Source organism: Zea mays, chromosome 2, assembly GCF_902167145.1.
Source record: "Zea mays cultivar B73 chromosome 2, Zm-B73-REFERENCE-NAM-5.0, whole genome shotgun sequence".
NCBI classification, from domain to species: Eukaryota; Viridiplantae; Streptophyta; class Magnoliopsida; order Poales; family Poaceae; genus Zea; species Zea mays.
In genome coordinates this window covers 169,438,868-169,464,309 of record NC_050097.1, presented here as the reverse complement: position 1 = coordinate 169,464,309, position 25,442 = coordinate 169,438,868, and the positions used below count along the sequence as shown (strand labels likewise).

General features: G+C 44.7%; 2 protein-coding genes across 3 annotated transcripts; one reads left to right on the top strand and one right to left on the bottom strand.

Moving 5' to 3' along the window:
* Positions 1-8,878: 8,878 nt before the first annotated feature.
* Positions 8,879-10,870, top strand: LOC100285779 (uncharacterized). Of its 2 annotated transcripts, none has more exons than XM_008669928.4 (2): positions 8,879-9,064; positions 9,299-10,870. In XM_008669928.4, the coding sequence occupies exon 2, from the start codon at positions 9,426-9,428 to the stop codon at positions 10,584-10,586; it is 1,161 nt and encodes a 386-aa protein (XP_008668150.1). In that variant the 5' UTR covers positions 8,879-9,064; positions 9,299-9,425; the 3' UTR covers positions 10,587-10,870. The 2 variants fall into 2 exon arrangements, with proteins under 2 accessions (XP_008668150.1, NP_001152141.1); NM_001158669.2 differs by lacking the exon at positions 8,879-9,064 and adding an exon at positions 9,087-9,198 and having other exon boundaries at positions 9,299-10,834.
* Positions 10,871-18,387: 7,517 nt separating this feature from the next.
* On the bottom strand, positions 18,388-23,638 carry LOC100283614 (calmodulin-binding heat-shock protein). The gene is given in 5 exon segments (NM_001156515.1): positions 18,388-18,844; positions 19,699-19,834; positions 20,221-20,349; positions 22,435-22,493; positions 22,585-23,638. Coding segments are annotated over 5 exon segments (1,359 nt in total). The 5' UTR covers positions 23,299-23,638; the 3' UTR covers positions 18,388-18,523.
* Positions 23,639-25,442: the final 1,804 nt, after the last annotated feature.

The window sequence follows — 25,442 nt, the reverse complement described above, 5'->3', positions numbered from 1 at the left end:
CCACAACGTGGAGTAGGCAAGTGTTGAACTTGGCCGAACCACGGGATAAATCACTGTGCCTCTCTGTGTTGATCTCTTTGTGGTTGGTGTGTTTTACAAGAACTCCTCTCTAGCCACTTAGCTTTGTTGCTCTAACACTTAATCAAGTTTGTGGCTGTAAGTTTGAAGTTTTTACAGGATCACCTATTCACCCCCCCTCTAGGTGCTCTCACTAGGGATCCACTATGAGGCCTTTACAAAGTTCCACTAGCTTCAGAAAACCCGCTACAATTTCTAGGAAGAGCAATACAGGAATCTCCCGTCTTACCGCCGTCGTAGCAAAATCAACCCGAGAACCTCCCTACATGCCTACTCCCCTACTGCCCTTGCCCCTTTCGAGTAAGGTAGTCCTCCACTAGCTTTCCTAATTAGTCAGCCAAGGGCGTCCCATTGCACCCTTGTGGTGGCACATGTTTCTCAAGTTAAGCTCCATGCTCCAATTAACATAATAGTCTTATCATGAACAGAAATAGAACAATAATAAATAATGACCATGTGTAATAGTTATCTCAACACCCAAAAACATATATAGCAATAGCAAAGATTACCCAAAAGTTCAGGGATAAACAAGGTGTAAAGATGACCAAACTAGGGTGACCTATTGGGTCCCATCAAAATTAAGCCTATGCATGATAAAATGATTATAGAGAAAATTATTGGGTAAATAAAAGTGGTCAAGGGCACAACTTGCCTTCAATGAGCTCCTGCTCAGCAACTTCTACCTGTTGAACACCTGAATCCTCGGCCAATGGCTCGTCTACTCGCCACAATACAAACAAACATGGTACAAGGGAGAAATTAACATCACATCAAACATGAATACAGAATACATAATAATAATCCACGCATCGAAACGAGATCGTAGGAATAAGAATCACTAAATACGGAGTTACGAATTTAAGTTATGATTTTCCGAAGTCCTTTTGTGTTTGGTACAAAATTAATTAATTGATCAATTTTAATATGGGTTTCATGCTAAAACGGTGTTACTAAGTGATAAACAATATTAATACAAAATTATAGGAACTCGAATGGGTTAAAAAAGAGTAAAATGAATTTTCTATGATTTAAACAGGTTTCTGCAAATATTTTTACCTTAAAAATCATTTTCGAAATGAATTATCTGGGTTTTTCCATTTCTCTGGGCTGCGCGCAACATTACAGAGAACTGCAGGGACTGCTACGTAAAAAGTTCACAACTCAGAGCGCCTTGCGCAGGACCGCGGGTTGATTCAGCTAGAACAAGGGTCTCTTATGCAAAATGTCCGGGCCGAAAGGGTATCTATGAATCCCGACCATTGGATTCATCTCAAGGGCTCGGATTAAATTGCGTCAGGATATGGGATCGCGCCCCTGGGATCTAGATCATACGGTTCTACGTGTTATGAAAACAGGATCTAATCACGACCGCACGATCCTTATCTGACCACTTGCATTCGATGAAATAAAGGGGGTACTCTAGATCAGATCTACGCCACCCATCAAAGATCCCACGGTTCCCACCATCATGACCCTTCATCAAATCTTGACCGTTAGGCATGAGATCGACGACCTAGGACTTGTCTTCTTCCCCCCGGCCAACCGCGGCGGCGCCACCCGAAGTGCACGCGGAGATGTCGTCGGCACACCGATTTGCCGCCCTGGTAAACTAAAACTCCTACCGTTAGGTGCTACATGTAGCTAAGGGAATAGCGAACTCGATAAAGCACTCATACATATGGATCACACAACATAGAGACTGAATGCCCACTTATGGCGGCTGGCGGCGAAATCCTAGCACCGGCGAGCAATACCGCTCTCACCGGACCCGTGTCGTCGTAGACCCTTTCCCCGCAACACCCGTCGAGCCGCAACGAGCTTCCCGAAGTGATCTTTGCGGGTAGAACGAGGACGAAGTCGCCGGTCTCGGCCGACGTATCTCCTTCACTCACCTTTCTCTCATCGGTGACTAGCAATTTGGTGGAAGGGTTGGCTCGGTCCAGAGGCGAGGGGGTAAAGTACGCGGATACCAGAACCCTTTAAAGCCCACAACAACCACCATCGCGCAAATCGCTCAACCAACACAAGAATCGGACCACGACGACTCCTGTTCCGATTTCCCCGGGTAGACGATGGCGGCTGACGCTTTGGGTCCACGTGCCAGAGAGACTGAGGTAACACGCGACGTGGGAACTGTCCGCTGGGCCCCACATGTCGGCACGACCAGTGCGGGATATGGGCGTGTGGCACAGACTGCCATGTGGGCCCCATCTATCAGCTGGTGCGCACGACGCTGGGCACGCGCGCACCCACGGGCTGGAACCGGCTCGTAACTGGGCCGACCAGTGGCAGATTCTGAGCGATTTCGGTCGCGGGGAAGAGAAAAGGGAGCCCGACGCAGGTACTTCCTTTCCCTTTTTAATTTCTATTTTGTTTTCCTTTTATTATTTAAATTTCATATTTGAATTCAATTTTGATTGTGATCTTGCACTCCTATTAAATGTGCAAATTGAACATACTAGTATAGAAAGGTTTTGAGTACTTATATATTTATTTTTTTCTTTGCTTTGTATAGTATTATCCTTCTCTTTTTTCCAAATTCCAGAATTCAAAGTAGGTATTAATTCCAAATTGGGTCATTAATGTATTTGTATTAATATTATTATTATTAAATGCACACACAAATAAACTCCAATATGATGCATAGAATATTTAGGTGTTTTTGGCTAATTAATTACTTTAAATGTGGTTGTTCACATGTTCTAATAAATAGAGGCAAATCATATAAGGAGATCAATTCTCTTCTTGTACTTTTACAAACTGAGTATTACATGTTGATCATCAAACACCAAAATCACTTAGCCAAATGGGTCAGGGTCCATTTTCCTTACAATCTCCCCCTTTTTGGTGATTGATGACAACACAATCAAAGCAAGCAAATATAACAAACATTTTGATGGAAATATGCAATGTACTTGCTAGGATGCATGAATGTCCCCACAATGTGAGATTATGGAATTAAGCCTCCCCTAACTCCATAATCCACATACTTCCTATTTTAGACCAAAGATATCTGTAGAACTAAAACCACTTGTAAGATCAAGATTTTAAATTTTTGAAATTGGGTGGGGTTTAGTGTTCGATATATTTTGAGTTGCTTTGGTCACTAAAACTTCTCCCCCTTTGGAATGAAACACTGAAAAAGAAAACATTAAAAGCATATAGGAAGCAAAAAGACTTGCCCTCTAAAGGATTTACTACTTGTAGCTCTAAAATCTTACCCCCTAAACGATTGTTCTCCCCCTTTGAAAGAATATTCTCCCCTTTGTCATTGACGAAGATATACTCCCTCTGTCGGAGATCCTCTACTTAGGAAAAGCACATGAGAAAGAGAGAGACAATACATGATTGATTAGACTAAAGGGGTGTTTGAATACACTAGAACTAATAATTAATTGACTAAAAACTGTGAGTGAAATTAGCTAGCTAACAAATAACTAACTAACTATTAACTAATTTACCAAAAATAGCTAATAGCTGAACTATTAGTTAGAGTGTTTGGATGTCTCAAGTAATTTTAGCCACTAATTGTTAGCCCTAGTGCATTCAAACACCCCCTAACTCCCCTATGCATAGGTAAAAGATATATTTTGACAACATATGCATATATAGCAACACGGGAAGCATAAGATTTGTAATATAGTATAATCAAATTCTGGAGAAGAAATATGCCTTGATTTATGGTGTTCGTGACTACCATAAAAATCAAATTCCCTGATCAACTCAACTAATTAAATCCCCTAATCAACTCTCCCAATCAAATCCCTTGATTTATGGTGGTTGCATGGACGTGGAGGCTGTTGTTTGGAGTGAATCAACATTTATACTATATCTGACATTATTTACGCTAAAACGTGAAAACAATTACGCTCAAATCTGGGTTGCGCCCATATGGTGTCCCACATGGAAATTTTTCACATGCACAATAATTTTCGAATCTGCCATAATTTTTGGATCTGCCATAATTTTCAGATCTGAAACCACACCTACCATAAAAATCGAAAACAGCATGCACGCCTGCTGCGTGATGATTGTACCTTCATAAAAATAGGACCCACATGCAGGTGACGGGGAAACATGATTTTATGCTATGTCTGACACTATTTACACTTAAATGTGATGATTTTTACGCTCAAAACATGACATTGTATCTATAACTGCCATAAAAACGGATCCTTAAAATAGCACACCCACGTGATCAGGGCGTGGGATGTGGGCTGGTGGGGCCGTACGGGTGTGGAACGTGGGGAAGGGAACCGACCAGGGCTTCCTCTAACTATTTGAAGCCCTGGACTCCTAATAACCAGATCATATATATATATATATGGTGGGTATATTAGGAGCCCAGGGCTTCCAATAGTTAGAGGAAGCCCTGGCGGACCACCCTGCGACCTGGCTGGACCGTGTTGGCGCGCCCACCCACGCCCTACGCCAGGTTGTCGGGTACGGCCCCGGACATGCACCAGGTCACAACTGCCCTCACGTGTAAGTCAAACTCTCGGTCCAACACCCAACCACACGCGTGAGATGCACGCCATAAATTACAGTTCTGTTTTTGCATAATAGAGTAAATAGTTCACAGAAATAGTGTAAGTAGTTCATAGAGATATCATAAACCCCGCCCAGCCATTGGACCACGTCCACACGCGCAGACACATGCATGCAGATCCTATTTTTATGCTAGATCTGATTATTATGACAGATCGTGAGAGTTTCGATTGCATGCGCGCAAATTTTCGAATACATTTTCGTTTCCATTGCATGCCCGCAAAAAATGGATGGCTCCATAAATATAGTATTGCTACAACAATCATACAGCTAGGCCCGTTAGAACTAGTTTATGACATCTACTAATACTAATTATGCTACACGGTGTAGGTATATATGCAATTTGGTACGATGCCTAAAAAGGTTATTTCCTGTTGCATGTGCACAAATTTAGGATGACAGGAATGTGCGATGAAAAGAAATGAATTGGCATGCATGGAAACAAAAGATCTTATTTAAATGCTTTATTTTCCTGCATAAATATAAGATCGCTCCAACAGCCATGCAGTTAGCATGGTTAGAACCAGTTTATGATATGTACTGATATTAAATATACTACACGATGTAGTCATTTATGCAATGCGGTATACTGCCTAAAAATCTGGCATATGATTCACTAGTGGACACATCTCCATATCCGAGCATAAAAATCTTTAGTTTTAAGCATAAAAACCTTCAGCTTTGAGCGTAAAATATTGATCCAACCTGAAAGTTGTTGCAAACCACTTGATGTTGGCATATATATGTATACAAAGTGACATAGAAATATGTACACGATTGTTTGTCGTCCCTCCACCAGAAATATGCATTCAGTCGCGTCCTCCACTAGACACATACATGTGGTCCTTTTTTTGGTAGATCTGAACAATATGGGAAGCACTAGGCACATGCATGTTGTTCCTATTTTTATGCAGATCCGAAAATTATGATAGATTGTAGGACTTTCCACCGCTTGCGCACAAATTTTAAACGACATTTTCGTTCCCACATCATACACGCAAAAGTTGGATGATTGATATCGCGCAAAGCATAAATCGTTATAGAAAGTTGCATAAATACCTACACCGTACATCATAATTAACTAAAAATCTTAGTATGGGTTCAACCGATAGCCGCATGCATAAACAAAGGATTGGAGGAGGTCGTCGCTAGAGGATGCCACTGAGGCCACCAGATCGGAGGAGTTGGTCATCGAATGACGCCGGAGCCACCTACGCTTCGAGTGGCTGCCTTCGCTGGAAATGATCGCGTCTCGCACAACTGGGGAGCCACCTGCGTCTCCCATGACCGCCACCACCGTCGCTGAAGCTTACCGCGCCTCACGCAACCGTTATCACCATCGGGCCTAGGGTGCGTCGCCGTCGCTTGGTCCTAGGGGAGCATTGCCGCCGCTTTCTCGCCCGCCTCGGAAGCGCTACCGACGGTCGCTCGCCTCGGGCCACCGTCGCTCGCACGCTCGAGGAAACCGCCGCGGCCGCTAAAACCTAATCCCTAACACCCTGGAGGTGTTTTTATATCCGCTCGAACCTGGTTTGGCTGAACCGGATAGCACCGTTGGGGCAGTATTTCCTCTAGCTATCTGAAACACATGGCTTGTAATATATATATATATATATATATATATATAGGGAAGAGGTAATGGAAGCCCTGGGCTTCCGTTAGTGGGCGAAGCCCCAGCCATGAGGCCGATCGGATCGCGTTCGGCCCACTGGACGCCAGCTTGCGTCAGCCATGCATAGGATAGCCATGTATCCCGGCTGAGACGCGACATGCGATATACGCACGCATAAATATATGTACAAATGTGCATAACTCATGCATAAATGGAATCTTTTATGCCACGAATCACGGGAACGAATATTTGCATGTGCTTGCCGGTTACGACTGCATAACGCTGTGATACATGATAGCGTAAACCATGCAAACATTTAAAATCTCCCACCGGTTTTGAGATAAGGAAAGACGTGTTCTTCGTGCGCGTAAATAAAGGCGCAGTTACGGGAGGAAACAAATACGCACGCATAAATATATGTAGTAATATGCATAAATCATGCATAGAAGGGATCTTTTGTACCTTGACTCACGGAAACGAATATTACCATGTGCACACCGTTTACGACTGCATAACGATGTGTAACATGATAGCATAAACCATGCATTATATAAATCTTGACCGGTTTGATATAAGGAAAGACGTGCTGCATAATCGCGTAAATAAAGGGACAGTTACGGTTCGAGGAGCATTAGTAGAAGGAAATAAATTTTAATTTACAGCCGCAGTTCGCGGGTTCTGCTCGGGCAGATTCCAGCGTAAAACGTGATCTAAAACATCGTAAATGAGTACGAAATTTAGCGTAAATCATATATCTGTTTTGTAACAGCAAACGAAGCCCAAAATTACGGCGTGAAAATCGCGTGCACCCAATCGTGCGCGGGTTCTGACTAGGGCAGATTCCAGCGTAAAACGTGAGCTAAAACATCGTAAATGAATACGAAATTTAGCGTAAATCTATATTAGCTAAAACAGCGTAGATTGATCACGTTCGATCGTGCACGGATTTTGGCTTGGTCAAATTTCAGCGTAAAATGTGAACCAAACAGCGTAAATGGGTACAAATTTTATCGTACATCATCAATCTATTTCGTAACAACGAATGTGGCCTAAATTACGACGTCAAAATCGCGCTCCGGTCGTGCTCGGGTTCTAGGTCAGTTGGATTTAAGCGTAAGACGTGATCCGAAACAGCGTAAAAGGATACGAATTTTAGCGTAAATCAATGATCTGTTTTAAAACGACGAATGTGGCACTTGCTTTTGAGTGGAAGCGTAAAATGCAATAAGAAAGAACCCAAGATAAAATCTTTTTTTGCCGACCTATACATGCGACATGAGGTGAATTAATAACTGAACGAACCCAAGACAAGAAAGAAAACGATGAAGCCATTTGCTGTTCCTGAATCTTGATCCGTCACGCTCACGTCCGGCCATGGAACTGAGGTCAGAAGAGTAGCCACTAGACAATACAGAGGGCACGACGGTCAGAAGAACAAGAACTTGGACTTGGAGATGCATCTGAAGGGGAGCACGGTGCCGTTGGGCCAGAAGAAGCGGAGCTGGCACGCCATGTGCGTCCACTGGTCGACGACGACGATCCTCGCGACCTTCCATCGCGTCCGGGCCTCCCCATCCACCCGGAACGACACCACGCCGTCGCGGAGCGCGGCCTCCATGGCGGCGCTGCCGTCGTCGCCCAGCGGGGCGCCCTGCGCGCGCGCCACGTACGCCAGAGGGAGGACGCCCCTGGCGGGCACGCGGAACGGGTAGGCGCGGAGCACCGCCAGCCCGCCTGCACTGCCACGTACGGCACGCGGGGCTGCAGCAGCAGCACCACCACAAGGACGGCCACGGCGCCCAGCAGCACCACGGCCGCCAGCACCATGAACAGCACCACCGCCGCCCACTTCGCCGCGCCCGACCGGTGCCTCCTGAAGCTGTACCGCTGCGGACGCTGAGGCTCCTCCTCGCGCCCCCTCCATGACCGCCAATCCGCCGGCTGGAGAGCGCCGCGGCGGCCGGTGCTCTCCTGCTCACGGGCGTCTGCTCGCACGCCCGAGGGAACCGCCGCCGCCGCTAAAACCTAATCCCTGGCGGCGTGGGCTGTTTTTATAGTGACGGCGTGTGACTGGATAATTGTGAGCGCGTGGGCAGGATCGTGGGCCCGATTCACGTAATATGCGTATACACACATCAGCATAACTCGTATTATAATTTAGCGTAAGCACAGGTAGGTACAATAAGCCAAAAAGGGTCCGGTGCGGTCTGCACACCTGGTCAGGCTTCCTGTAGTTAAATAGAGCCCAGGGCTCTAAATACTATATATATATATATATATATATATATATATATATATATATATATATATATATATATATATATATATATATATATATATATATATATATATAATTTAAAAGTAACTTGTCTCAATAATAGAACAAACTTTAAATAAATCCTAATGTTATTCCTTAAATAATAAAAGAACAAACTAACTCTCTTAATGCCATATTTAGGGTTTACAGCATTGCAGCTTGGTAGGAAGCAATCGGAATTTAGAACTGAGTTAGAGCCTTTGCATTTCAACCTTCTCCCCACGTTTCGATCGAACACATCCATCAGACGCTCCTCGTGGCAGCACGCGTCAGGCATCCAGCCGAGATTCTTCGTCTGTCCTTCCTCCATCCTCCTCCACGGACAACCGCGGCGGCAATGTGAATCTCCCGAACAACGCACGCCACGAGGAGAAAATAAAAACACAAAAGGAAAGGAAACGCGAGGCTAAGCGGAAAAAAATAAGGTAGGCAGTTTCCCGAAGCAACCTCCCGTTCCTCCGCGACCCAGCGACGCCTCCGCGGCCGTCCGATCGCCCTATCCGCCGCCGGTACCGCCTCCTCCCTCCTTATCTCCTTGCCTCGTCCGCTTCCCCTTTCCTCTCTTTCCCCCACCCAATCATTGATCTCGGCTTGAGCTTCAACTACGGATTGATTGATTGATTGGGTTCCTGGCGTTAGTTTGGTAGCCGTGCCCTTCCTCTTGCTTGTTGGTTGCCTTCCTCATCTTCTTTCATGTGTTGGATTGGAGTCTCAGCTATTCGTTTCTCCCTCTTTTCTTGCAGCGCGATTCCGGCAGAGGAGTAGACGGTTCCAGCAAATTTGGTCCAACAATTCTTTGTTTGGCCGCTTGGGCTCCGGTCTCTCGATTCTTCGTAGCTTGGTGGGAGGGCGCCGGATCCAGCGGCCATCATGGTTGTCGACACGGTCAGCGCGAGCACCTCCATAATAGCCCCCCACCTGTTCGACCACAGGTCCAGGGGCGCCGGCGCTTCCCACCACCACCTCCGCCGGACGTTCCATGTCGTCGCCTGCCGACCCCTGCCCACCGCCTTCGCCGGCCGCCGCCTCGTGGCCCGGGTCACCAGGCAGCCGTCGTCGCGCCTCGCCGATTGGCCGGTCAGGGCGCTGGCTATGGGGGTCACGAAGGAGGTCAGGGCCAGCCCTCGCAGGGAGTACCGGGGGATCCCCGGGGATGGTGGAGACATGGGGGACGTTGGGGTCACCAGCCCCACGCCGTCATGGCCTCCGCGGAACAGGGCAGATGACCCCAAGCTGCATAACCCGCTGCTCCGCCTCGAGCGCATGGGCTGCGGGTGGCTCGGCGTCATCTTCGAGTGGGAGGGGGTCATCGTTGAGGATGATGCCGAATTGGAAAGGCAGGCGTGGTTGACCCTGGCACAGGAGGAGGGCAAGTCGCCGCCTCCCGCTTTTCTGTTGCGGAGAGTCGAAGGGATGAAGAACGAGCAGGCGATTTCTGAGGTTCTCTGCTGGTCTCGGGATCCCTCCGAGCTTAGGAGATTGGCCCTGAGGAAGGACGAGATCCACAGCAGCCTTCGAGGTGGCTCCTACCACCAGATGAGGAACGGTTCCAGGGAGTTCATGAGCACGCTCGCCAATTACAAGATCCCTATCGCTGTGGTGACCACACGCCCACGGAAGGTTATTGAGGAAGCCATTGAAGCTGTAGGCGTGCGCAGCTTCTTCGATGCGGTTGTGACAGCAGAAGACGTGTACCGGGGCAAGCCTGACCCAGAAATGTTCCTGTACGCTGCTCAGCTTCTCAGTTTCATCCCGGAGAGGTGCATCGTGTTTGGGAACTCCAATTCGGCGGTGGAAGCTGCGCATGACGCACGTATGAAGTGTGTCGCGGTCGCAAGCAAGCACAAGATCTACGAGCTTAGCGCTGCAGACCTTGTGGTGAAGCAACTAGACGAGCTATCCGTCGTTGACTTGAAGAACCTTGCTGATATTGAGTCCCCGGAGTTTGGCATGGAACCTGAACCAGAGATGGAGGAGGAGGAAGTGCCCCCACCATCGACGTCTGTGGGTATAGATGATCTATTCTGGTAAGAGACCAAATTGTACATTTGATTGATTCCTCTCCAGAACACAGATGTATTGTTGTCAACTGTCATAGTGATCAGAAAGAAGGGCTTATCATCCTTCTGTAATCAGTAGAATGTGATATGTAAAAAATGTTGTCTAGAGCTCACACACTGTATATACATACTCAGAAAGAAAGCTGGGAACTGAATATATGAATCAGAACATTTGAATCTGCAGTTCCTGAAACAATGTAACACCACAAGGTTTCTGTCGCCGAATCAGTATTCCGGATGCTGATTATATTGTTCTCTGCAGTCTTCTTGCCAAATATTGTGATTGAAATTGCACTTGGTGGAAATAATTAGAGTTTGAATCACCATTATGGATGTTTTGATTGGCATGGTGACTTTGTTTAGAGTTCTCCTTATTTAAGTATCTTAGTAGCCTTCTTCTAAATTCAGATTTGATTTGATAGTTCTGCATACAACGAAGCCACAGCTGAAGATGTTACATGTATGTGAAAACTTGTGACCTGAGAATTTATTTTTGATTTTATAGTACTTAGAGCTCACCATGGTACAAGGTGTCAGTTCAGGATAAGGACTCTAAAGTCTAAACTGATATGCTGGATCTGGGTTTGGTATCTGGTGAGTTGATCTACTGAATTGAATTTAAATTAGCCTTGTCAAATATGAATGTGCACCCGTGCTGCTTGTGCACGTGATATGCTAGAATTCAGCAATATGCACCACCAGTGCATCCTGAGTGAAGGCTCGTGAAGTACACCAGTGCATACTTATATATTAAGAAGTTTTAGGTTAAAATAGACCAATACAAAAGTGCTGTGGCCCACCAATTTATGGCGGCCAGAAACGACAATATATATAATAAAATTATCTAACATCATAGCAATGCAACTAACTACAACTGGCATCCAGGAATGGGAGTAGTAAAGGAGCGAGAGACTCCTAGCTCCAGCCAAGTCCTGATTAAATTGGAAGATAGTAGCCCCCATGTTAAGAGGAAAACTATCAAAGACACATCTATTCATATATCTATTCATATGCTTCCACAATGTCCAAGCTCCAAGGATTAGCAAGTAGTTCATCTCCGTCTGCGCAATCCCAGAAATTCACTCCTGCCATACAATAATAAAGCTCCAATTTTGAGGCCGTGGAGACATGCTCTGGAGATTGGCGGACGTGGAACCAAAATTCCCTTGCAAAGACACACCTAACCATAAGGTGACCAATCGTTTCTTGTCGTTGATCAAAAGTAGACATCCCCCTTTTGCTTAACCGGTCAGCTGTCCAGCACTTTTTAAGAGCAGAAAGCCAAATGAAGAATTTACACTTAGCTGTAGCCCAAGACTTCCAAAATCGATTAGCACTAGCAGGCTCAAAGTGGACAGACCCAATGAAGAGTGCCTCATACACAGCCTTAGATGAATACTGTCCATTGGCAGCTAGCATGAAAACATGCCTATCTTCAATTTGTTCATATAACTCCACCTCCAGTAATTGATCCCATATTTCCAGAAACTCTACTAAAACCCCAACCAGTTATATCGGCAACCCAACGTCCCTCATTGAAGGTCTCAAGAACTGTTCTAAACTTGACATCTCTTCAAGCATCCCCAACAAGATGACTCAAAATAGTGCTCTAAAAATTAAAATACTACATCATTCAAAGTGTTTAGGACACTAAAAACAAATTGTGTTCTACTCCCTCCGTTTCGTTTTAATTGTCGCTGGATAATGCAAAATTGAACTATCCAGCGACAACTAAAAATAAACGGAGGGAGTAACATTTAAGCCCTATTCATATATTTTTAGAAGTGAATTATATTATTATGAAAAAAATATTGAGAATGATGTAGCAAACAAAGTTAGTGCACTAGTGTGAGATGTCTTATATTTTGGGTCACTTCATGGAGCACCCTATATTTTTTGATAAAATATTGTAAAATAAGGTACTGTTGGAGTTGATTTTTATGAGTTGTGCCCTATATTTTAAGACAGGGTATTGTTTTAAGGCAATGTTAGATATGCTCTTATAGACACGGTAGCAAATAGTCTTGGAGCAAGTTGATCGATGCTGAGCATCTCCAACGGTGTCTTAAATCAGTACCCTATCTTGAAAAATATAGGGCTCACAGTGCCCTATTTTACAAATCTTTGTCAAAAAAATATAGAACACACCATGAAGTGACCCAAATATACTACACCCTAAACTAGTGCATTATCCTTGTTTTCTACATCAATCTCAGCATTTTCTTTCCTAATAACGTAGTTTACTTCCTACAATATATGATTTAGGGCTTATCTAGAGCGCAATTTGTTTTTTGTGCCCTAAACACTTTATGATGTAGTTTAATTTTTGGGACACTATATTGAGTCACCTTGTTGGAGATGCTCTACGTAGCCATTTATCTTTCCAGAATAAGGTTGTGGCTCCATTTCCAATTTTCCCATAAAGCCTTGTTCGTTTGCAAGTGGAATGGAGGGGATTAAATCCCTTCTTATTCAAAACAAACAAGCTCTAAAAGAAATTGGAGCGGTCTGGGGTCGAATAATTGAGTTATAGTAAAGTAACCAAGTTTGAGAGTAGGGAGAGAGAGAGAGAGAGAAAGACTCTTCACTTGATTGCTCACTTGAAATGTGTATTAAACTAGGAGTAATATGTAAGTGAAGTTTATGCTCAAAGAAAAATAGAAATCGCAGTAAAGAAAAAAAAGACAAGAGACTAGGTGATTTTTATCCCGTGGTTCGGTCAAATGTAATATGCTTGCCTACTCTATGTTGTGGCGTACTAATGGACGAGGGTTGCACTCAACCCCTCTCAAATGATCCAAAGATCAAACTTGAGTACCACAGTTTTTCCTTATACCACAAATCTCTTGTTGTGGGGAATCTTCACAAGTTGGAGCCTCTCACATCTTACACAAGACGATCACAATCCAAATCAAAGTAAGGGAGGGAGTAGAGTACACACACAAGAGCACAATTGCAGCAACACACGCACAAATGCAAAAAAGAGACCGCAACAACAAATCGACAGAGTAACGACTAAGAAAATGCGCTCAAATCTCTCTCAAACACTTCAAATGCGTGGTCGCAGAGTCTCGGAGTTGTAGTTTTCTCTTATAATGCTTTTGTGTGCTGGTAAAGGCGCCCAAGGGCCTCTTTTATTGCCCCAAGGGCCAAGGGAGTCGTTGCCTTCTCCACAAGGAAGCTGAAAAACTTCCCTGTCTGCGAGCTCACTAGACAGTTTGGTGCGCCACTAGAATCCCGACTGCCAACAATCGCCCGACAATCTGATTGGGTGGTTTCCTTTTCCGGCGTGGCACCGGACAGTCAGGTGTGCCACCGGACAGCTGCCACGTCATCTAGCCATTGGTGGCTGGCGGCCGCGGTGGAGAGAGCCGTTGGAGCATATGTTCGGTACACCGGACAATGCACTGTTCACTGTTCGGTGGATTTTATAATTAAAATTCCAGAGGACAGCGGCTTCGGTCGTACGCCTCACTGGACAGTCCTGTGGGTCCCTCCCAAACTTCTCCAACTTCTTTTGACTCTTCTTGAGAGGTTTCCTGGCACTTAGAAAAACATAGTTAGTAACTAAAACAATTAACTAAGTGTAGGAACCATACCTTTTTCATTCCTTTTCAAAAGGATTTGCAATATGCCCAAACTCAAGCCCAAAAAGTACTTTTCTCTATAAAACGAGTTAGAGCCCAAACACAAGTACTAGAAACATTGTTAAGGACATATGCAACATATTTAGAAGTACAAACCTCACACTTGTAACATTTCTCCCAAAGTTGCATATTTAGGTCTATGTTTTTGCTCTTTTAGACTTGATGTCTTCAATTTGCTTTTTATACAACTGTGCTCATTTTCATTCTAGGATGGTTAGTTCAAAGTGATGTGCTGGGCAGTTAATCATCAAAACACTTAGAACGGGCCTTAGGGCACATTTTCCTTTCAAGTAGTGACTGCAACTTCATGGCACACTCATGGGCTGGGCGACCGATGGTGCCTCCTCCCTCTCTGCTTGTTCCCCTTCCCTTTCAACTAGCTAGCCTTCAATGGTGCCCTTTTGCTTCATCTCCCCACCAGCAGTCACCATTAGGGCTTGTCCGGTTAGAGATGGATTAGAGAGAATTAAATCTCTTGCTACTCAATTTTTAATAGGAATGAATTTAATTCCCATCAATCCTCTCCAATCCACATGCCACCGAATAAGACCTTAAAGAGAAACTCTTCTTCTCCCCTCTCCATCCCTTATAAAAGGAACAACAGGACCTTCTCACACCATTCTTCCCTTCCCTTCCCCACACTAGAGAGCGCTTTTGTGCTGCTCCAAGTTGCTGGCAGGTAGTCGATGTTCTTCATCCTTCCTGCTCATAGTAGCCAACCTGGCCAAGTCCCAGCGCCACAACCTCCTCTGACTAGGTTCTAGCCAGCCATAGCTCCCTCTAGCCAGGCCACCACAGTTGGCCCAACCACTCCTGCCTAGCCATTGTTGGCTAAAAATCTTTTTTGAGCTAGGCACTGCCAGCCAAAAGTTTCTCCATTGCTGAAGGACCATAAACTCGTGTTTTCGTTATTTTTATTTTCACTAAAGTTTATATATATTATTTTTTGTGTGTATATTGTTTGTTGTTTTGTTCCTTGTTTTGCTTGTGTGATTGTTTAGAAGTCGAGACGAAGCTCAAGAGCAACAGTTTGAGGAAAAGCCACAACAATTCTTTGAAGAAAACAAGTTGATTTCCCCTTGCATATTCTTTTTCCAATCCAGAAATAACATCGTAATTCACTTTACTTCTATGTCATATTGCATAACTTGATGGGTCCTACTAAGGTTTGCCTAGATTCATAATCATATCTTGTTAACCTAGGTTTATCTTTCAAGTTGGGTAGGACGGCTAGTTGTTTTAATTTGGTTCTTGGTGTTTTTAATAAACAATGAGAACCATGTTTATGATATGCTTTGATAATCAGAAGATCATATATGTTAATTGGAACATGGAGAAGCACCCGAAAAAATAGTGAAACCATAAGTGTCATATGACTCTGATTTTGGCTATTAACTTGATGAACTTAGTGCTTAATAATCTTATCTAGAAAAGGAAAGGTTCTCTTGGATGGTATGCTTGGTTAAGGTAATGCACACATTAGTGAGGATCGTACTCCACGGTGACTTGAAACCTTAGCTGATTATTTTATAGTAAATGCATCTTTCTAAAAACATTAGGTGAATCACTAGTCATTCACCTCAGTAGTGTTTAAGGGCTTTGCAAACCTATGCTACAAGGGATACATAACTTATGGTAAAAGTGACACCTATATAGGGTGTAAAACTGATATATCATTCATGCTCACGGTTAAAATCGGTATAGACCCTCACATGATAACTAAACTCAAAGATGGAATTAAATTGTGTTTTCTTTGATTTTGAGTTAATGTTGGTAATTCTTTTAAGCTTGAGTGGGATGGTATATACTTATACCTAGTAATTAGGTGAATGATAATAAAATATGACTAAGTAAAATGTAATAGATATAAACCCCTATTAGTTTCTCTTTGAAAGCCTTGCATTTTTTTCTCGCTTGCTGAGTACCAACCGTAAGTATACTCACCTTTGTCTAATATGATGTTTAGAAGCTTTTGATGGAGTGGAATACTTCGACGACTCTGAAGAATTGTATGGCTTGCGTTCACCAATCAAGTGACTATTGGAGTTTTGTCTTCGTATCTATTTATGGGAGTGTAATAATGTTATGTAATCTTTTATTTACGTTTTGAAAAATGTCTTTTGATATATACACTACTAACATCAACATATGTGTGAAAACGGATCCTTGACACATATGGCATGTATTTGGTTTGTTTTTAAAATCGGGCGTGACACCTAGTAAAAGGGAAATTGGGTTAACCATTTCCTATAACTAATTTTGGTGGTTAATAATCAACACAAACACATGGACTAACTAGTTTGTCTAGAATTCATGTATTAACAGGTGCATAAGATTCAGCACAAACCAAGAAAGAAATCAAGTTAGGGCCTCAATTTGAAACGGAGCAAAGAACTTGAGTGTGCTGAGAATTGGCGCACCGGACTGTCCGGTGCACCAGGACCGTACAGATGTCAACCAGCCACTCTCGGGAATTCCAGGGCGCGCTCCGCTATAATTCACCGGACTATCCGGTGTGCCACTGGACTGTCCGGTGAGCCAGCGGACAACGGCTATCCAACGCTAACGGTCGACTCTGTAAAGTGCTACAGTGCCGCGACAGAAGTCAGAGCAGCGAAGTCAGAGGGCACCGAACTGTCCGGTGCCGCAAGAGGACAAAGCCTCCAACGGTCGACTAGCTCCGAACTCTAACGGTTGGGTGACGTGACAGCGCACCGGACAAGGAATAGTGCCTGTCCAGTGGCGCACCGGACTGTCCGGTGCGCCCATCGCCAGCAGCCTCCCCAACGGCGACCAAAGTGGTTGGGGGCTATAAATACCCCCCAACCTCCACAACCTTTGGCATCCAAGTTTTTCAGAGATCACATTCAATACAAGAGCTTGTGCATTCACTCCAAGACACATTTACAAAGATCAAACCCTCTCCAAGCCTAGAATTCAACTCAAACATTTAGTGACTTGTGAGAGAGTGTGTTCGTGTTCTTTTGCGTTCTTGTTTCTTGAATTGCCTTTCTTCTTTCTCATTCTTGTTCTCAAGTGACTCGTAATCAAAGCAAGAGACACCTAAGTGTGTGGTGGTCCTTGCGGGGTCTTAGTGACCCGATTGATTAAGGAGAAGGCTCACTCGGTCTAAGTGACCGTTTAAGAGAGGGAAATGGTTGAAATAGACCCGGTCTTTGTGACCTACTCAACGGGGACTAGGTTCTTTGGAACCGAACCTCGGTAAAATAAATCGCCGTGTTCACTCACCTTGATTCTTGGTTGATTTGTTTTCCTCTCTCTTCCCGACTTGAATTTAATTCTAACGCTAACCTCCGACCTTAGTGCGTGCTTAAGTTTATAAATTTTAGGTTTCGCTTATTCACCCTCCTCTATACGACTTTCACCTAGTCACTAGGAACATTGCCCAAATAAAAAAAAGGAAAGAGTAAGTAACAAGCTAGCTTAGCCATATTGGCAGCAAAGCCACGGAAGACACGTTATGTTTCCAAAGTGTCCAAACCCCTAGGATAATGGGGGACTTTATGCCTCGCTGCAATTGTCCATCGACCATACCATTGTCCAAGCATCACTCATCATTAAGCTGAGAGTTTCCAGCCCAAAGTGACACAGGAGTCATTTCCACTTGTCTCCTTGAGAAAGTCTGTTCGGTTTAGATTAAAGTCGGCTGTTTGGACTAGACTGCAGCAACTACAATTCATAGAGATAAAAACACTATAGAAGCAGTAGAAGCCGGTACGAATTAAACCCAAGCGAACTCTGGATGATAACTGGAACCTGAGAAACTGAGGGTGTCTTCACATGCATGAACTGATGAAGTGATAAGTTATGTATACATTGTCATGTATGTATGACGAGACTATTTTTGATATGCTTACTAGCTGATGAGGGTGTCTTCATCATGAAGCTGTGTGCGTGTTTTGTATTCTCTAGCGAGCAAACACGTGTTACGATTTGGTAGGTTTGCTCTGAATGATGTTCAGCAATGCAGGTTTTGATTTTGGATCCTAACTTTACATATCAAAATCAACAGGAAAATGATTTCAAAAATTGATCTACTCTACCTTGATAATTTATTCACAAAACTTGTCTGCACGGAGCTGATGTCGCTAAATGAACCGCGCATGAGAAAAAGAATCCTCTTCAATGAATGAAGGAATTACATTGAACAACCAATAATAACACAGGAAAAATGGGGGTACTACAGGGAGAGGCAGCACAGCTACAAGACCAAAGGAATTTACAACGGCCCAGCCGCCCGTCAGAGAAGAACCGAGCTGCGCAGCACGATCTGGCCGTCCTCGTCCTTGTCGAACACTCGCTCGATCAGGTCGTTCCAGCTCATGCGCTGCCTGGGCCCCGCCGGCGGGAAGCTCTCGCTCCTCTCCGGCTGCTGGCGATGCTGCTCCACGTCGTCAAACGTACCGTACGGCGACGGTCGCCGCCCGTCTGGCACCGACAGCGTGACGGCCCGGCGCAGAGCGGCCCTGTGCTCCTCCACATGCTCCCTCTGCAGGGTTTCGTTCCGCTCCATCCGCTGCTCCGACGGCACTGCCAGCGTGTTCTCCTCCTCCAGCATCAGCTGCACACCGGCGGCGGAATCATGTAACAACTCCATTTCCAAACATGTTAATTCTACAGACCTAACCAACGTGTAACTATATTTTGAACAAGGTTTTTGTTGTCACTACCTTAACCTTAGTTGAGTTAGTTCTTCAAAATTTCTTCTTGTATTTTAACATTTTTAGTTTATATAATGCTAAGAATAAAATCTAACACCTTCTCTATGTGTAGCCCTTACATTTTAAATTTCTAATACTCCCTACGTTCCATTTTATTAAAAAAAAACTTGACCCACGAACGAGGTAAAACAGCCCCCCAGGTATTATATTAACAAGAATCGAACTCAACTAAGGAATACTATTAGACCACCTAACCAACTCAGTTAGAGGCCTTTTCGCTACGTCCAGTTTTATGAGGCGTAACTTGGAATGACATGGTTTCCTAAATTACACTTTGACCATTCATTTACTTTGTATTATATTGTTTATATTTATGATTATTGGATAGTACAATTGCTTACAAATCTAACCGTACCAAGTTTATATTGTCGTAGTTAAAAATTGTTAGCCAAATCATTGATCAAAGGTTTTAAAGTTTGAAACTTGATATGTGTGTGCCTTATAAAAGGGAATAAAGGTAGCCATAAACAAGCACAATTAAGGCCTTGTTCGTTTTATGCCAATCCATAGGGATTGAGAGGGATTAAATCCCAAGTCAAAATCCTCTCCAATCCCTTCCAATCCCCCTCAATCCCTATGGTTTTGGAATCAAACGAACATGGCCTAAGGGGGGAAAAAGTAGGATACAAGGAGGTTGATTAAGGATAGAGAGTAAGCATGACTAGAAAAGCATATAAGATTGTAAGAAACTCACATCCAAAGCCTTCTGGGCCTCCCTCTCAATCCAAATAATGGCATGGTCCGCTGTGGCATTGCAGGAAAGAACTATGTGCTCAAATCTACCATCCACCGGCACAGCTGTTTTGACTACCGGTGGATATCTTCCGCACCTGTGCGTTTCAAGGAATTCAGTGTGTTTTCGGAAACTTCACTAGCAACAACCAGTACTCTGACCAAGAAATGTAAAACAGCTGTGCAAGTTCAATATCAATGGTGTACCTAGCAGTATCAGTATGGGTTTACAGTCATTGGTGTTACATGATAGTTGAACACTTGAACTACATATTGGCAAAATAAAGAGATGATGGATTGATGGTCCTATTAAAATGATACTATTGAATATTTGAACTACTAGCATAACCTGTTCTCTATTTTCCAGACAGGTGTGAGAACGCCTCTATAAATATGCAAATAAAAGATACTATGCATACAGGTTGTATAATAGCAGCCACATGATGTTCCTTGCATTCTAGAATGCCAAATGAGGAAAAGGTACCTGCACGTTCTTCTTTCGACTATGTGATAAATCCGGCCTGGTGCATAAAGCCTCCTTGGATCCTTAAGCATAGCGTCTTCAGGTATACATGTATCCCTCAAACATCTCAAACCTAGGAGGCAAGGCAAGCTGTCCAAGAAGAGAAGATAGCATAATGTCAAACTTACTTGAGCCCAGTAAGCAGAAAACACACCACAGCTGCAACATAGTTAGCAGAAACATAAACTGAAAAATCAGCAAATAAGATAAATCACCCTCAGCTATAATAAAAATTCTTGGTGTACCGTGTACACAGCTCACAGGACTGACATACAAAGTGTTAGGTTGATCTCATCTGGTTCAGTCAAGGGACCAAACAAGACTCACCTCCCGTGCCTTGATCGGTGGCACAACAACCTTATGGTTGCGCCCTCTTCCACACCGCGTACATTAAATAGGGAGAGGACCAGCACATGAACCGAAGTTCACTGAAACCCCCTCTACCAAACACCAAAAAACGTGAGATCTGATCTATCTCTACGTGTTTAGGAAAGTGAAGGTCGTCACCGTCTAGTCGTCTACCACGCCATCTCTGAGCCGACTCTCATCGCCCTAATGGCATGAACAGCAAACACCAAAGGTAGATTTCAGAAAAATCTAAGGATGGAACACTGGAAAAAATTTAAGGAAGTCTTGCAATATTTGCAAGGTACAAATGGCCTCATGTTAACATATAGAGAAACGAGTAGCCTTGAGATCATACGATACTCATATTTAGATTATGTGGGGTGTGAAGAAGATAGAAAGTCCACGTCAGAACATATCCAGACTCGATAAGGTGTGATGAGTTTACTGCATGTTATGAGAGAACAAGATAGACTGTGTGGCTTAAGAAGTTTGTAGACAGTTTAACAGTGGTAGACAACATATCAAAACCACTACAACTATACTGCGATAATAAACCACCAATATGTTACTCCTATAACAAGCCAAATGTTGCCGCCAAACACATTGGCATTAAGTATTATATTGTAAAAGAAAAAGTCTAGGATCAATCAATTGAACTTGAGCATAGAAACACAGAGCAAATACTTATGGATCCACTCACTAAAGGGCTTCCATCCAACGTGTTCAGAAAACATGTAGCCGACAAGGATTTAATGGAGCACCTATGATTCTAGATTAAGAGATCGTCAATGCAACCATCTCCCTCAATAATAAATTCTCTAATTTGAGATAGAAAGGTGTATTATAGTTATTGAGTTCATAGCGCTTGACTAACTGTGGTAACACCTTGGTCTTGATATACTAATATTTGAGGAGTAATCTTTAAGGAGTGAGGATTGTAACTTAAGGAATTAAAAACGGGGATAGGCCCAATGCCGGAGGCTCCCACATGAGTGGGGTCTAGGGAAAGGATAAACTGAGGCAAGCCTACCCCCCTACCCCCCAATGCAAAGAGGCTGCTTCGAACCCGCAACTTGGTGACTCGGTGAGATAGCTCTCACCATTGCACCAAGCCTGCCCTTCAAAGTTAAGGAATTAAGTCATAATGAAATTAGTTTTTAAGTATAAGCAAGTAAGTACGAGATCAAAGGGGAGAATGTTAGGTTGATCTCATTCAGTTCAGTCAAGGGACCGAACCAAACTCACCTCCCACGCCCTAATTTGAGGCACAACAACCTTATGGTTGCGGTTTCCTTTCACACCGTGTACATTAAATAGGGAGACGGCCGGCACGAGAATAGAGTTCGCTAAACCTCCCCCCCCCTCCCCTCCTCCAAACACCAAAAAATGTGAAATCTGATCTATCTCTATGTGGTCAGTGAAGGGAAACCGCCGCTATCTACCCCGCCATCTCTTAGTCGACTCTCATAGCTCTAATGGCGTCAACAACAAACACCAAAGGTATAAACTCTGTTCTAAACCTAGTGGTTAGGATTCGTGATCAAGGTCAGTTTAGAACTAACACAAAACACTAAACGCAGGCGTGATGTTCACTAACTGATGATATCATATATCCTGAAACAGATGTACAGTTGCTGTTTCTGACAAGCGGAGTAATTTGTTCATAAAAAAATGGAGCAACTTGGATTATGCAAGAGGAAAGTTCGAGCCAGTAATAAAGCACATGACAATTTGGGAAACTAAACCCTTTCAACACTAGATGACTAGACACAAAAATATGTAAATCCTTTGTTCATAATCAAGAAAAGAACAAAATATATAATGTACCAGAGGATCGACTTGAAAATGTCTTCAAGAGGAGTAGCCGTCCGGGGCAAGAAGTCGTCCTGCCATTGGGAAATAAAGGTGGAGAATGGTTGAAACCAGTAGGGAGTAGTCAGTGGACATAATTAAGAAACCTGAGTGAGTGACCGTAACCTGAAGGACGACCGAATTGATAACGTCAGCATATCTGACGGCGAGGTTGAGCGACATGCACCTGGCCGGCGCCATGGCGTAGCAGCGTGTGCGGGTCCTGTCGATGTTGCCAATCTTGTCGAGGTTGAGGACGACGACCATGGTGAGCATGGCGGCGATGCCGGCGCCCAGAGAATGACCCGTGAAGGTGAGCGTGTAGTCGGGGTACGTCTCGAGGAGTTCCCTGAGGAGGTCGCACTCAGCATCGAGCACCCAGCCGGCGGCCCTGAGGAGGCCGTTGTGGACGTAGCCGCCGTCGAAGCGGCGCTTGCCGAGACGGTTGTCGAGAAGGAGCGCGTAGTCGGACTCCTTGACGAGGTTGAGCCCGCGGAGCGCGAGGACGATGTCGGCGTGGGCGTGATCGAGGTAGAGGAGGTAGGGCGTGACGCGGCCGCGTGTGTCGGCGTAGGTCCGGCGGCGGAGGACGCAGGCGGGGTCGATGCCGTAGCCGCCGGGCGGCGCGAAGAGGAGCGGGGCGGAGGGGGAGAGATCGGGTTCGTAGTTGGCCATGACGAGGCGGCACATGCGCGGCACGGGCTCGAAGTCGTCGGCGGAGGCGAGGCCCCAGGTGGCGCTGTCGACCTCGCCGCTGTGGAGGCAGCGCTTCCATGCCCAGCGCGCGCAAGCGAGGCAGTAGACGCACTCGAGCAGCGGCAGGCCGCAGGCCAGCGACATGGCCGGCGCCGGGCCGGAGCACTAGGAGGCGGCGATGGCAGGTTGTATCTGGGAGGGAATTACCTCGAACAGGTGGCGCGCCGCGTGGATCGAGTCTGGAATCAGAGTCTTCGGTACGGGTGAATGTTCAGAGGGAGGAAATGGAGATCCAAGCATCCAACCAAACGTAAGGGTAGGAATCTTCTAAGCGAGCAAGGATTGTCTCGTGCGGATCAACGATTCCACTCGTGATTTTTCTTTTCTTTTCTTTTTTTTTCCCTCGCTTTGTGATGAGGCCACGAGGGCGGGGCGGGCGCCGGAGAGGCATTCACTGTGGTGAGGTGGTGACCTCTTTGGTGTGATGTGGAGGAGTGAAAACTGGTTGCGCTGAGTAAGTTAGATATCTCAGTTATAGTGTATAGGGGAGTTGGATAGGGAACTCCTAAGGTCTTGTTCGGTTATTGGTATTCCATGTGGATTAGAGTGTATTGGGTGGGATTGAGATGTATTTTAACTTGCTATGGATTTAATCCGACTCAATCACATCCAATACACATGGATTAACGTAAAACGAACAAGCCCTAAAGAGGAGGTGAAATAGGGGGAAGAATTTTTTAGGGAGATTTATTTAAATATGAATAGAAAGTATGAATATATGGATTTGCAAGGGAGTTTTTTGCGATTATGATACTGCCAAGAGTTGGCTTCATTGGAATGGTACCCCCAATGGATATCTCTCTAGAATTATAAGTGTAAGCAACCTCTTAAGGGTTTTGGTGATCAAATGACAAAACAAATAAAGATTATAACAAGTTTGTTTCAAGTGTGCAGTATAGGAGATCATGTCGATTGAAAAATAAGCATATGACTTAGTGGAATCACACAATACTTCAATGGTTTGAGATATATTTCTCGTGGTTCTAGACAATCATGACTTTAAATGTTATATATTTTTAAGTATTAGGAATCATCGTACTATATAGAGGGATCTGCAAAAGATAAAGGTGTTTGCTAAAAGGCTCCAAATTTCAATTTCAAAACTCATTTTGTCTATGGTCAACTATGAGTGAAGTGTGCAGTTCAACCTGTCTATAGGTGACTTGATCTGGGTTAGTCTCTAGTGAAAGGCGGTTGAACCGACCCTAGGGGCGGTTCAACCGGTCCTACACCGAGAAACCCTCTAGTGAATGGTGATTGAACCAGTCCCTAGGTGGTTAAACGAGTCCACCACTGGTTGAGTTGGATGGTTCATTCTCTCAGTTCACTTGGTTCTGCTAGGTTAGCCCCTGGTGCATGGCGGTTCAACCGATCTAGGGCCGATTGAACGAGTGACCTGAACCGATTTTCACTGTGCAGAAAAACGATTCAACCGGTTGAAAGGGAAATGTGCCCTTGGGCAATTTCTATAATGTTTTGGTGATTAAGTGCCCAACACGTTTAATTAAGCTCTTATGTGTCAAATAAAGAGAGAAGTGCAAATCAAGGCAAAAGGTATGTTTCTAGACATGGTGAATTGTTTTATGCACTAACATGGTTATCCAAGTGCTAGAAACAGTGACTAAAGAAGAAGAGAGGAAACGGCAAAAGACTTGGCTGTGTGCAGCAAAGTTCCAGTTTGGCCTGGCACACTGGACTGTCCAGTGGTGCACCGGACAGTGTCCGATGCGCCAGGCTGGTCCTCGGTGAACTCGCTGCTCTCGGGATTTGACGGCGGCATACGGCTAAAAATTACCGGACTGTCCGGTGGTGCACCGGACTGTCCGGTGAGCCAACGGTCGCCTAAGCAATGGTCGACCGCGCAATCTTCGCGCGACACATGGACTGCTCCAACGGTCAGCTGGTGCACCGGACAGTGTCCGATGCGCCAATCAGCCTAGAGGAGCAACGATCGGATATGCCAAATTTGGAAGGAGATCACGCACCGGACCGTCTACAGGACTTGTCCGGTGGCACACCGGATTGTCCGGTGCACCACTCGACAGAAGGCAAGAATGGCCTTCCAAGTTTGCCTCCAATGGCTCCTAGTTGCTTTGGGGTTATAAAAGGGACCCCTAGGCGCATGGAGGAGATATCCAAGCATTCTCTAAGTATTCTCAAGCATTCAGACTCCGCTCTCACACATTCGTTTCATTGTGTTAGTGATTTGGGCTCCATTCGAGTTGTGC

Excerpts from the sequence above, each read along its gene's own strand:
- LOC100285779 (XM_008669928.4), top strand. The coding sequence starts at position 9,426 with ATGGTTGTCGACACGGTCAGCGCGAGCACCTCCATAATAGCCCCCCAC.